The sequence below is a fragment of the Bufo gargarizans genome, chromosome 4 (genome assembly GCF_014858855.1).
Source record: "Bufo gargarizans isolate SCDJY-AF-19 chromosome 4, ASM1485885v1, whole genome shotgun sequence".
NCBI classification, from domain to species: Eukaryota; Metazoa; Chordata; class Amphibia; order Anura; family Bufonidae; genus Bufo; species Bufo gargarizans.
The window spans coordinates 515,950,755-515,965,537 of NC_058083.1; the positions used below are offsets into that span (position 1 = coordinate 515,950,755).

The following is a 14,783-nucleotide window of genomic DNA, read 5'->3' on the forward strand; positions in this document are numbered from 1 at the left end:
ACACCCATTTTTGGCAATACCCTCCATCTGGGGCCTATGCCGCATTAGTCAGTTTGCAATTTAAGCTAGAAATACAGCAATAATTTTCTGGGTTTTAAAAAACACCCTTTTGGGCAAAATACTCAATTTTACAGCCCTTGCTGCATCTATCAGTGAGAAATTCAAGCGTTATATACTGCTGTCATATTCTGTTATTAAAAAAACACCCTTTTTGGGCAAAATCCTAATTTTGCGGCGTTTGCTGCATCTGTCATTGTTAAAAACAAGCTAGAAATACATCAATAATTTTCTGGGTTTTAAATTACACCCTTTTTGGCGAAAATACTTCAATTTTACAGCCCTTGCTGCATCTGTCAGTGTAAAATTCAAGCGTTATACACTGCTGTCATATTCTGTTATTAAAATAACACCCTTTTTTGGGAAAATACTAAATTTGCGGCCTTGTCTGCATCTGTCAGTGTGAAATACAAGCTTGAAATACAGCAATAATATTCTGGGTTTAAAAAAAACACTCATTTTGGGCAAAGTACTTAATATTGCAGCCCTTGCTCCATTTGTCATTGTTAGATACACGCATTAGATAATGCTGTCATATTCTGGTATTAAAAAAACACCAATTTTGGGCAAAAAACTAAATTTGCGGCCTTGTCTGCATCTGTCAGTGTGAGATACAAGCTTGAAACAGCACTAATATTCTGGGTTTAAAAACACTCATTTTGGGCAAAGTACTTAATATTTCCGCCCTTGCTGCATTTGTCAGTGTGACATTCAAGCGTTATATATTGCTGTCATATTCTGTCATAAAAAAAACACCAATTTTCGGCAAAAAAACATAATTGTGCAGCCTTTGCTGCATCTGTCATTGTGAGATACACCCTTTAGTTACTGTTCTATTCTATTAAAAAAACACCTATTTTGGGCAAAAATCTTAATTTTGCAGCCTTTGCTGCATCTGTCAGTGTGAGATACATGCGTTAGATACTGCTGTTCTATTCTGTAATAAAAAAAACACCCATTTTGGGCAAAAAACTAAATTTGCGGCCTTGTCTGCATCTGTCAGTGTGAGATACACCCTTTAGATACTGTTGTTCTATTCTGCTATTAAAAAAACACCTATTTAGGGGAAAAATCTTAATTTTGCATCCTTTGCTGCATCTGTTATTGTGAGATACACCCTTTAGATACTGTTGTTCTATTCTGTTATAAAAAAAACACCCATTTTGGACGTGGCCCCGGTTGTGGTGCTGCTGGTGGAGCTCCTGTTTCAGGGAGAGGACGTGGTCGATCTGTGTAAGCTACACGCAAAAGTGAAACACCTTCCTCAGGTGCGAGTAGGCAATAGAACCTTCAGTGGTATTTGGTTGGGCCTAATGCGGCTCTACGAATGGTGAGGCCAGAACAAGTACAGGCGATAGTAGATTGGGTTGCTGACAGTGCCTCCAGTTCCTTTACATTGTCTCCCACCCAGTCTCCTGCTGAAAGATCAGAGTTGGCACCTGCAGCTGATGTCCATCAGTCTTTCACCTCAACCCCTTGCAAATCAGCCAAGCAGTCTGAGCCCCAAGTCATTCAGCAGTCTCTTCTGATTTTGATGACTCTGCAAGCAGGCTTTCCCAGGGCCATCCACCTAGCCCTGCCCCAGAAGTGGAAGAGATTGAGTGTACCGATGCCAAACCACTTATGTTTCAAGATGAGTACATGGGAGGACCACGGCAGCACGTCTCGGATAATGACGAAACTGCTGTGGCTTTCGAAAGACCGACAAGGAGGGCAGGGGTGAAGACTGGGTGGAAGATGATGTGGAGGACGATGAGGTCCTCGACCCCACATGGAATAAAGGTCATGCGAGTGACCTGTGTAGTTCGGAGGAAGAGGCGGTGGTCGCAGAGAGCCACTAGCACAGCAGAAGAGGGAGCAGGGTGCAAAAGTGGAGCGGCCATCCCCTAGACAGTACGCCTGCTACTGCCCACCGCAGCAAGGGACCGAGCACACCAAACCCAGCTCCAAGGAGTTCCCTGGCGTGGCAGTTCTTCAGACAATGTGCTGACGACAAGACATGAGTGGTTTGCAATCAGAGCCTGAAGCGAGGCATAAACGTTCTCAACCTGAGCACAACCTGCATGACCAGGCATCTAAGTGCAAAGCACAATCTGCAGTGGAGTAGACACGTCAAAAACCAAGAAAAGTCTCTGGCTCCTCCTGTTTCCTCTTCTGCTGCAGTCTCGGTCTCTTCACCCACCTCTGGAGTGACAGTGCCCCCTGCCACCCCGGAAACAGAGGATCTGCCAGCAACACCACCACCTGGGTCACCAAGCATCTCCACAATGTCCCATGGAAGCGTTCAGCTCTCCATCTCCCAGAGACTGGAGCGGAAGAGGAAGTACCCACCTACCCTCCCGCGATCCCTGGCCCTGAATGTCAGCATTTCAAAATTACTGTCCTTTGAAATGCTGACATTCCGTCTGGTAGAGACGGAGAGTTTTAAAAGCCTTACGGCGGTGGCTGTCCACAGTACATCGTGCCCAGCCGCCACTACTTTTCCAGGCGTGCCATCCCTTCCCTGCACAACCAAGTGGGGGACAAAATCAGGTGTGCACTGCGCAACACCATCTGTGGCAAGGTGCACCTCACTACGGATACGTGGACCAGTAAGCACAGTCAAGGACGTTATATCTCCATAACAGCACACTGGGTAAATGCAGTGGCGGCTGGGCCTGAGGCGGATAGCAGTTTGACACATGTCCTTCCACCACCGAGGATTGCAGGGCGCTTCAGTTTGTCTCCTGTTGCTTCCTCCTCCTACCGGTCAGCGTAACACCTTGACCACCAACTTCAGCACAGCCAGGGGTAAATGACAGCAGGCAGTTTTAAAACTTATCTGTTTGGGGGACAAACCCCACACCGCGCAGGAGCTGTGGACGGGCCTTGAACAAGAGACCGATGAGTGGTTGGTGCCAGTGAGCCTCAAGCCTGGCCTGGTGGTGTACGATAATGGGCGAAATCTCGTAGCAGCTCTGGGACTAGCCAGTTTGACGAACATCCCTTGCCTGGCGCATGTGCTGAATTTGGTGGTGCAGAGGTTCCTTAAAAATTACCCCGATATGTCAAAGCTGCTGCATAAAGTGCGGGCTGTCTGTGCGCGCTTTTGGCGTTCTCACCCTGCTGCTGCTCGCCTGTCAGCGCTGCAGCGTAACTTCGGCCTTCCCGCTCACCACCTCATATGCGAGATGTTCACAAGGTGGAACTCCACCTTGCACATGCTGGCCAGACTGTGTGAGCAGCAGCAGGTGATAGTTGAGTTTCAGCTGCAGCATGCACGGGTGAGTAGCTCTGTGGAACAGCACCACTTCACCAATGACTGGGCCTCCATGCGAGACCTGTGTTCCTTGTTGTTTCGAGTACTCAGTCTCCACCAACATGGCCAGTGCCGATAACGCTGTTCTCAGCGTTACTATCCCACTTCTATGCCTCCTTGAAAAAACGCTGCTGGCGATGATGGAAGAGGATGTGGCACAGGAGGAGGAGGAGGAGGAGGAAGAGGAATCATTTCGTAGGGTTTCCGGCCAGTCATTCACAAGTGGCTCCGAGGGTGGGTTCCTGCACCCACAAACGCCAGGTACACAATTGTCCAGCTAGGGCACAGTTCTGGTGGATGACGAGGTGGAGGATATGGAGGAGGAGGAACCATGTTCACAGCAGGGTGGCACCCAGACCAGCTCATGGCCATCACTGGTGCGTGGCTGGGGGGATACAGAGGACACAGACAATACACCCCCCACAGAGGACAGCTTTTCGTTGCCTCTGGGCAGCCTGGCACACATGAGCGATTATATGCTGCAGTGTCTCCGCAACAACCGCCTGAGTTGCCCACATTCTAACTTGTGCTGATTACTGGGTGGCCACGCTGCTGGATCCCCGTTACAAGGACAACGTACCATCCTTAATTCCCTCATTGGAGCGTGATCATAAGTTGTGCGAGTACAAGCACACGCTGGTAGACGCGCTGCTGGTGGCATTCCCACCTGACAGCGGGGGCACAGTGGAAGCACAAGGCGAAGGCAGAGGAGGAGGAAGAGGTCGCCAAGGCAGCTGGGGCATCGCCAGCACCTTAGAAGGCAAGGTTAGCATGGCCAAAATGTGGAAAAGCTTTGTCAGCACACCACAACAACCAGCACCACCAGCTGATATGGAACGTCTTAGCAGGGGGCAGCATTTCACCAACATGGTGGAGCAGTATGTGTGCACACGCCTACACGTACTGAATGACGGGTCTGCCCCCTTCAACTTCTGGGTCTCCAAATTGGGCACATGGCCTGAGCTTGCCCTTTACACCTTGGAGGTGCTGGCCTGTCCTGCAGCCAGTGTATTATCTGAACGTGTGTTTAGCACGGCAGGGGGCGTTATCACAGACAAGCGCAGCCGCCTGTTCACAGCCAATTTGGACAAGCTCACGTTCATTAAAATGAACCAGGCATGGATCCCACAGGACTTGTCCGTACCTTGTGCAGAATGGACATGTATACCAGCCTTAACCAGCCATTGTTATACTACAGCGCAATTGCTCATTCTCGTATTTTGGATATTTCACACTCTTTTGGAGTGTACCCTAATAAAAAATAAATAAAATTAAAACCAAAAACCAGTGTTGGCTACCTCGTCCTCCTCCACCGCTGCTTCCACCTACACCGCTACATCCACTGCCTCCTCAAACTCCTACTCCATATGGACCTCCACCTCATAAATCAAGTTGTTTTTTTATTTGTACATATTTTATTTTATGTCATTTCACTAATTTGTCTGTACATTTTCGGGTGAAATTCACCTATTTTTTGGTGTGATATACCACTGCTATACCTAGTAGACAGGTAAAAAAAAACAACACTAATTTGTCTGTTACATTTTCGGGTGAAATTCACAAATTTATGGGTGTGATATACCACTGCTATACCTAGTACACAGGTAAAAAAAAAAACACTAATTTGTCTGTTACATTTTTGGGTGAAATTCACCAATTTTTGGGTGTGATATACCACTGCTATACCTAGTAGACAGGTAAAAAAAAAATCACTAATTTGTCTTACATTTTCGGGTGAAATTCACCCATTTTTGGGTGTGTTATACCACTGCTCTACCTCGTTGACAGCTTAATAAATTTCACAAATTTTTCTTTTACATTTTCGGGTGACATTCAACAATTTTTGGCTGCGATATACCCCTGCTCTACCTAGTAGACCATTGCACATCTCGGCGGCCATAGGCCCCCATTCCTGCATCCTATATGCATCCCCTTCACCTCTACCTCCAGCGGCACAGTGCCTGACGAAGGCCAGACACGGCCGAAAACGTTCGCACATTTACGCCGCATTCTATTGCTAATAAAATCTATGAAAGAAACCTACTGCTGTGATTTATGATTTTGATGGATATCACAGTAATCACATTCCCTGGAGACCATTCTGAGTGGTCTGGAGGCAGCAGGAGTCACAGAGATACTATGGGTGGGGCTATTGCGATCTCCCTCTCCAAACAGCCCTTAGGAGAAGGAAATCATTCAAACACTGGAGACCATGCTGATTAGTCTCCAGGTCAAAACAGCTACTGGGGGATCGCTGGTGGAGTGTGACTGTACCGATCTCCCTCTCCTACCAGCGCTAATGAGAGGGAAGGGGGTACAAGCATTTCTGAGCATTGTAACTGGATATGACAGCGCTTACATGCCCTGGAGACCATGCTGATTTACAGTTTTGCATTGCTATAGCGATGCCTAGTTGAAATACGGATCTCCCTATCTGACCGGCAGTAATGAGAGGGAGATGATACAAGCATTTGTGATTGCTCTGACTGCGATCAATAGCCTGGAGACCAGAAAAAAAGGTCTCAGGGTAAAGCTCCATGTTCTTGGCTGTCAGGAGGCAGCTGAGTCATGGAGCTTCTATGTACAGGGGCCACGCACAGGGGGCAAAGCTGCAGGACGTTTCAGAACGTCCATTCAGAAATAGAGATCCACTACCCGGACGTTTATAGTCAACGGGCAGACGGGAAGTGGTTAACAGATGCCTCAGACTGGTGCCATACAGTGGCTTCCGTTCACCATACAGTTCCATTGTAAAAAAACAAAAACATATACATTAACGTATGTATTTTTTATTGTACTCTGCAGGATACAAAAATGTGGAGTGCTGCACATTAGTATACATCAAACCAATAGGACAAACGTGATGTGAACAAAAATTTGCTGTGGGGCCCAGTCAGTACTAGCTACATCACTGCACAGCTCCTTCTCTTCTCCAGGCCCGGTCCAGCGGTGACACTGCTGTAGTGGGCCGAAGGAGAGAAGGAGCACAGGGAGATGAGCTGCGGTTATTGAATGACAGGACCGCCGGCTCCCCTGCGCTCCAGCAATGATAGGTATGTAAGGGGGCCACTGGGGGGTCATTACAAAGTATAATGACCCCCAGTGCCCCCATTTAGTATAATGATCCTCTATTCAGTATAATGACCCCCATTCAGTATAACCCCCAGTGTGGGGGCCATTATTCTGAATGGAGGGCCACTTTGGGGTCATTATACTGTGTGAAGGGCCACTGGTGGTAATTATATGGTGTGGGAGCCACAGGGGGGCATGTAAATGTAAAAAAATGCCTCAAAGGGGCCCACTGGGATTTATCGCCCAAGTGCCCACATGAACTTGGTGCTGGCCCTGGACTCCAGAAGGAGGACCTCATTCTAATTGCTGCTCAGGCTATATTATGGACTTCAGAAGGACGACCACATTCTAACAGCTGCATAGGGTATACTATAGACTCCACAAGGAGGACCTCGTTATAACAACTGCACAGGTTATATTACGGACGCCAGAAGGAGGACCCCATTCTAACAACTGAACAGGATAACTCCTTTTGCCCACTCCATTCCAGCCTGCTCTACACTAAACAGACTAGATTGCAGAATCCAGGAGGACTTCATTCTAATAACTGCTGGATCTCCTAACCACTGCACAGGGTAGATTATTCATATCTCCTTTTGCCAACACCATTCTAGCCTGATCCACACTGAACAGACTATATTCAGGCCTCCAAAAAGAGGACCTCCTTCTAAGGCCTCATGCACATGACTGTATATATCTGCATTTTTTGCTGACCTGTTGACTTCAATAGGTTTCTATCTTTTGCAGAATAGAAATATCGATATTTAAAGGACGCAGATTATCCATGTGCTTTTTGTATCTGTATATCTGTTCCGCAAAAAGTAAAAATGTGTCTGCAAAATGCATTGTCGATGAGTCAGCAAAAAACTATTTGGACTGCACACAGACCACAACCATTGTTTTGTGGATCTGCGATCTGAAGACTGAAAACTGATAGAATATGTCCTCAAAATGCATATTGTGGACCCATCCAAGTCAATGGGTCTGCCAAAAAAATGCGTACGGTTCAAATACGTAATTTAAGGTTCCACACTTTGCAGACCGCAAAACTGATGTTTGTGTGCATGAGGCTTTACCACTGAACAGGCTTGGTGTTACGGCTGTGTCTCGGTCTCTGTGTTGTTTGCCGTGCATGCTGGTTCCCTGGCGCTAAGTGTTGTTTGCTGCATGTGTGTGCACTGCTCCTTATTCCCTGGTTCCTTCCCTGTCTGGTGCGTGTGGGGTTAACGATCTGGCTGGGTGTGGTCACTTGGTGCTTCTTATGCCTGTGTCTGGTAGCCATCCTCTGCTGGTGCTATGCTACTGGTCTGGGTTTTCCATCTGCCCAGTCCTTTAGGGCCACCTTGTGAGACATCGATGTCATCTTGATGTCTCCTTCCCTTCCCTATTCTATGTGTGGTGTGGACTGCTCGTGTTCCTTCCAGCAGCCGTGACAGGTAAGTGACCAAGTATTTCGGTGTTCTTGGCTCAGTGGTTATGCTGCCACTGGACTCTTACCTGCCGATCCAGTTAGCTTCTCACTGTCTTCTCTCTATGTGAGCGTGGTGTCTTACTGTTGTGGTGCTATGTTCTAGGCGTCTGGTTATCCGCGCTAGAACATGACTTTAGGTGTTGTTTTCCCATTGTCTTTTGTTACTAAGTCTCAGGTCGTCCCTTGCTTTGACACGTCCCTAGGGATCTTCAGGGTTTCCAGGGTCCAAGTTTTAGGTGTATGAGCCGTCCTACCATCTGGGTAAGCTCATACAGATAGGAGTCAGGGCGAGGATTAGGGACTCTATAGGATGTAACCTGCTCCCTTACCCCAGTGTTCAGGCCTAATTTCTGTTCCCGTTTCCCTTATGGTTCAGTGTGGAGTTTCCCTCCCACACTGAACCGTGACACTTGGTTACTTTTTCCCACTCCATTCTAGTCTGCTCTACACAGACTACATTATGGAATAAGGTAGAAAATGGAAACACTAAAATTGGCCAGGTTATAATAATATATATAATTATGATAAAAGTCACAGCAAATACAGTAGGACCTCCTTTTGCCACTCCATTCCAGGCTGCACAGTACATAACAGACTACAGTGGTCCTTCAAGATATAATGGCCTATACAATATTTTCAACATACAATGGTCTTTTCTGACCCATTGTAAGTTGAAACTAGACTCAACATACAATGTCTCAGACTCAGATCCAACCAATCAAGGCCACTTTTCTGGTAAAAACAAAAACAAAACCTGTATTAGTTAGTAGGTAGCAGGTTTTCCTGACTGTTATATGTAAGGACTTATTTTATCTGTCTTAGTTATCTGCTTATTTTTCTTAAATTTTCATTTTCTCTCATCTTGGATGACATTTTGAGGCTTTGGAACCAATTACTCAAGTTGCAATGGTTTCAACATACAATGGTCTTCCTGGAACCAATTAATATTGTAACTTGAGGGACAATTGTACATTACTGACTCCAGTAGGAGGACCTCCTTCTAACAGCTCTCTAGTTTATATTACTGACTATACAGGAGGAGGACCTCCTTCTCACAACTCCACCTATCTCCCCAACTTTTTTAAATCACAAAGAAGGACAATATGTGTGGCGCGCATCACAGCATTTTTTTTATACTAGGCCACGCCTCTTACTCCACCCAAAGCATATTTACCAACTCTGTCACAACTACAACAGCCGGGAATTGGTTAGGTGAAAGTAATTTTTTTAATTTTTTTTATAGTATGTGGAGCCCCTGGGACAATTTTTTTGTTTTCTTGCACTTCAATATCCATTTAAATATTAGCACATAAATAGTCAGATTATAGATATTTTAAGGTCCAATTTCTGTATGAAAGATTTCCCACATTCTAAAGAAGAAATTGGCTTCTCCCCTGTGTGAATTCTCTGATGTGCAACTAGACTGGATTTATTTATGAAAGATTTCCTACATTCTAAACAAGAAAATGGCTTCTCCCCTATGTGCCTTTTCTTATGTTTACCAAGAGTTGATTTATTAGTAAAACATTTCCCACATTCTAAACAAGAAAATGGCTTCTCCCCTGTGTGAGTTCTCTCATGTATAACAAGAGTTGATTTATCAGTAAAACATTTCCCACATTGTAAACAAGAAAATGGCTTCTCCTCTGTGTGCCTTTTCTTATGTTTACCAAGAGTTGATTTAGTTATAAAACATTTCCCACATTCTAAACAAGAAAATGGCTTCTCCCCTGTGTGACTTCTCTCATGTATAACAAGAGTTGATTTATCAGTAAAACATTTCCCACATTGTAAACAAGAAAATGGCTTCTCCCCTGTGTGAATTCTCTGATGTGCAACTAGACTGGATTTAATTATGAAAGATTTCCCACATTCTAAACAAGAAAATGGCTTCTCCCCTGTGTGAGTTCTCTGATGTTTACCAAGAGTTGATTTAGTTATAAAACATTTCCCACATTCTAAACAAGAAAATGGCTTCTCCCCTGTGTGAGTTCTCTGATGGTTAACAAGAGTTGATTTAGTTATAAAACATTTCCCACATTCTAAACAAGAAAATGGCTTCTCCCCTGTGTGACTTCTCTCATGTCTAACAAGAGTTGATTTATAAGGAAAACATTTCCCACATTCTAAACAAGAAAATGGCTTTGCCCCTGTGTGAATTTTCTGATGGTTAAGAAGATGTGATTTCTGCAGAAAACATTTCCCACATTCTGAACATGAAAATGGCTTCTCCCCTGTGTGAGTTCTCTCATGTACAACAAGATGTGATTTAGAGTTAAAATGTTTTTCACATTCTGAACATGAAAATGGCTTCACTCCTGTGTGAGTTCTCTGATGTCTAATAAGATCTGATTTAAATTTACAAGATTTCCCACATTCTGCGCATGAAAAAGCATTCTCCTCTGTGTGACTTCTTTTATGATGAACACTTCTTTTGTGGCTTTTATGTTGCTTAACAGTCTGTGATGAATCAGAAGATTGAAATCCATCAAAAGGACCAGATGATAGATCTTTGCTGTGCAAGGCTGAGGATATATCTGAGATAATGGCATGCTCTTCATGTGTCTCTTCTGTGACACCACAATCATCTGCTCTAAAATCTGACATCACGTGTTTCTCTGAGCTCCTGGTACAGTCATCTGCCAAGAATAAATCAGAGTTTTATAAATTTTTAAATAACAGAACCTTAAAATTGTTTATATTTTATAACATTTCTATATACAGAAAAGCCACACAAAAGTCATGGAGCAAAATTCAAATATCAACTGACTATGGGAAAACAGATCACAATCTGACAGTAGACCAGTAGCCTGGACCAGTAGATGATGATGTTCAGTCACCAGGCTGGTCATTTGTATGTTGCGGACCGCATGCAGAGGAATTGCTCACCTGGTTATAGACGCGCTACAGTGTCTGGGTTTGGAGCATTTCCACCCACTTAGGCCACTTTTATCCGTGAGTTTTTGTCTGTATGTATGTATATGGGATGTGCCACTTCATTTTGTTGGTAACATTCTTTTGCACCTGGTAGCTTCTGTGTCACATGGTCTGTTGTGGGTGCGGCTCACAGCTTTATTTTACCTCACAATGCATTGGTGATACCACTATGGAGCCATGTGAGAGCCTGGCTGTGAGTTAATTTCTAGCATTGTTCAGACCCTATTCACACACCACAGGTGTTTTAGTGGTAGGACCCCATGCGTGCTGAGACACAGTGATGTGGTGCATGAGGGGCTCCGATATGTTCCTGACTGGAAGATATTGGCAAAGTTCTCAGCTTCTAGCATTGGCTTCAGTAATTAGCTAGTATTGTCAGTTGCGTATCATTTTGGTGCATTTCCTCAGTGATTCATTTGTATTTTCCACTCTTGTGCTGAAGCCAGCATCTTCATAGGTTCACAAGGGATCTGTGAGTCAGTGCTATAAGCTGGTGTCCAGTCTCACACACTGACCGCTAACTGCACTCAAGCACATAACACACCAGAAATTGAAGCTGAAAGCCCACCTTCTATCTATATCACAGACGTAGTAAATATATTATTGATCATATACATATAAATAATACCGGCATGTACTGTACATATATTGCTCTGTTCCTATCACATTTATGGGCTCTAACATATACACCCAGGATGTATACATTGAATTGTTGTGTTTGACAGATACCATACAGTGACATTTAACTTTTTTTTTTTTTTTTACTGGATATAGTTGTATGGAATACTGATGTATGGAAGCCAGGTGGAGACCAAAAGCCTCTGGAGACCTTTAACTTTTATGGTGGCAGTTTTCCCAATGTACAAACAAAACATATATCGCAATCATGATGTGATCCCAGACTATATAATAAGATAGATTCACTCACACACATAAAGGTCCGTCATTAAATTACACACATGTAAGTACATACTACATAGACACAAATTACATGAATATACTGTATACATGTTTTGCATTACTCATACACATTACATGCTTATACAGTGTATATATACAGTGCCTTGCAAAAGTATTCACCCCCTTGACTTTTTTCGTGTTTTGGTGCCTCACAACCTGGAATTAACATGGATTTTTTTGAGGATTTGCATAATTTAATTTACAGAACATGCCCACAACTTTGAAGAGTTTTTTTTTTTATTGTGAAGCAAACAACAAATAACAGAAAAAGTCAATGAGCATAACTATTCACCCCCCTAAAGTCAATACTTTGTAGAGCCACCTTTTGCGGCAATCGCAGCTTGAAGTCACTTTGCCACATCTTACCACTGGGATTTTTGCCCATTCCTCCTTGCAAAACTGCTCCAGCTCCTTCAAGTTGGATGGTTTGCGCTTGTGAACAGCAATATTTGAGTCTGACCACAGATTTTCTATTGGATTGAGATCTGGACTGTGACTAGGCCATTCCAATACATTTACTTGTTTCCCATTTAACCACTCAAGTGTTGCTTTAGCAGTGTGTTTAGGGGCATTGTCCTGCTGGAAGGTGAACCTCCGTCCTAGCCTCAAATCACACACAGAGTGGTACAGGTTTTGCTCAGGAATATCCCTGTATTTAGCACCATCCATCTTTCCCTCAATTCTGACCAGTTTCCCAGTCCCGTTCTCCCAGCATGATGCTGCCACCACCATGTTTCACTGTGGGGATGGGATTCTTTGGGTGATGTGTTGGGTTTGCGCCAGACATAGCGTTTTCTTTTGAATGGCCGAAAAGTAAAATTTTAGTCTCATCAGACCAGTGGACCTTCCTCCATACATTTTGGGAGTCTCCCACATGCCTTTTCGCAAACTCACAACGTGCCTTTTTGTTTTTAGCTGAAAGTAATGGCTTTCTTCTGGCCACTCTGCCATAAAGCCCAACTCTGTAGAGCGTACAACTTATTGTCGTCCTATGTACAGATACTCCAGTCTCTGCTGTGGAACTCTGCAGCTCCTCCAGGGTTACCTTAGGTCTCTTTGCTGCCTCTCTGATTAATGCCCTCCTTGCCCGGTCCGCGAGTTTTGGTGGGCGGCCGTCTCTTGGCAGGTTTGCTGTTGTGCCATGTTCTTTCCATTTGGTTATGAAAGATTTGATGGTGCTCCTGGGATAATCAAAGATTTGGATATTTTTTTTAAAACCTAACCCGTACTTCTCAACAACATTTCCCTTACTTGTTTGGAGAGTTCCTTGGTCTTTATGGCAGTGTTTGGTTAGTGATGCCTCTTGCGTAGGTGTTGCAGCCTCTGGGGCCTTTCAAAAAAAAGGTGTGTATATGTAATGACAGATCATGTGACACTCAGATTGCACACAGGTGGACTAATTATGTGACTTCTGAAGCTAATTGGTTGCACCAGAGCTTTTTAGGGGCTTCCTAACAAAAGGGGGTCAATACATACGCACATGCCAATTTTCTATTTTTAAACAATAGTTATATTTATATATTTTTCTCATTTCACTTCACCAACTTAGACTATTGTGTTCTGATCCACCACATAAAATTCAGATTAACAAAACATTGAACTTAAGGCTGTAATGTAACAAAACACGAAAAAAGTCAAGGGGGGTGAACACTTTTGCAAGGCACTAATATATATATATATATATATATTACACACACACACACATATATATATATATATATATAGTATAAAGAAAAGAAGGAAAGCAGCACAATCAAAAGTGGACGGTACAAATTGTCTCAGGGTCATTGAAGAATCCAAAGTTTGATAAAAATAGAAAAAGAGGCAGCAGTGAAAAATAGTGAAACATTTGGAGTTTTTATTCGCCCATGCTATTGCAACATTTCAGCCCAACTCAATGGAGCCTTTGTCAAGCAATGTGTCATGTGCCAAACAGTATGTGTGTGTGTATATACAGTTGCAAGAAAAAGTGTGTGAACCCTTTGGAATGATATGGATTTCTGCACAAATTGGTCATACAATGTGATCTGATCATCTAAGTCACAACAATAGACAATCACAGTCTGCCTAAACTAATAACACACAAAGAATTAAATGTTACCATGTTTTTATTGAACACACCATGTAAACATTCACAGTGCAGGTAGAAAAAGTATGTGAACCCTTGGATTTAATAACTGGTTGAACCTCCTTTGACAGCAATAACTTCAACCAAACGTTTCCTGTAGTTGCAGATCAGACGTGCACAACGGTCAGGAGTAATTCTTGACCATTCCTCTTTACAGAACTGTTTCAGTTCAGCAATATTCTTGGGATGTCTGGTGTCAATCGCTTTCTTGAGGTCATGCCACAGCATCTCAATCGGGTTGAGTTCAGGACTCTGACTGGGCCACTCCAGAAGGCGTATTTTCTTCTGTTTAAGCCATTCTTTTGTTGATTTACTTCTATGCTTTGGGTCGTTGTCCTGTTGCTGCATCCATCTTCTGTTGAGCTTCAGCTGGTGGACAGATGGCCTTAAGTTCTCCTGAAAATGTCTTGATAAACTTGGGAATTCATTTTTCCTTCGATGATGGCAATCCGTCCAGGCCCTGACGCAGCAAAGCAGCCCCAAACCATGATGCCCTCACCACCATACTTCACAGTTGGGATGAGGTTTTGATGTTGGTGTGCTGTGCCTCTTTTTCTCCACACATAGTGTTGAGTGTTTCTTCCAAACAACTCAACTTTGGTTTCATCTGTCCACAGAATATTTTGTCATTACTGCTGTGGAACATCCAGTTGCTCTTGTGCAAACTGTAAACGTGCAGCAATATTTTTTTTGGACAGCAGTGGCTTCCTCTGTGGTATCCTCCCATGAAATCCATTCTTGTTTAGTGCTTTACGTATCGTAGATTCGCTAACAGGGATGTCAGCATATGCCAGAGACTGTTGTAAGTCTTTAGCAGACACTCTAGGATTCTTCTTCACCTCATTGAGCAGTCTGCGCTG

The 14,783-nt window shown here is 43.9% G+C and overlaps 1 protein-coding gene across 1 annotated transcript in view; it reads right to left on the reverse strand.

The window, feature by feature from the left end:
- Positions 1-9,215: 9,215 nt before the first annotated feature.
- The window catches only part of LOC122935527 (gastrula zinc finger protein XlCGF26.1-like), a 32,035-nt gene continuing 26,467 nt past the window's right edge, over positions 9,216-14,783 (reverse strand). The window contains exon 4 of the mRNA XM_044291297.1: positions 9,216-10,537. Within this exon, the coding sequence (XP_044147232.1) occupies positions 9,216-10,537 (1,322 nt within the window). The remainder of the gene's footprint in view (positions 10,538-14,783) is intronic.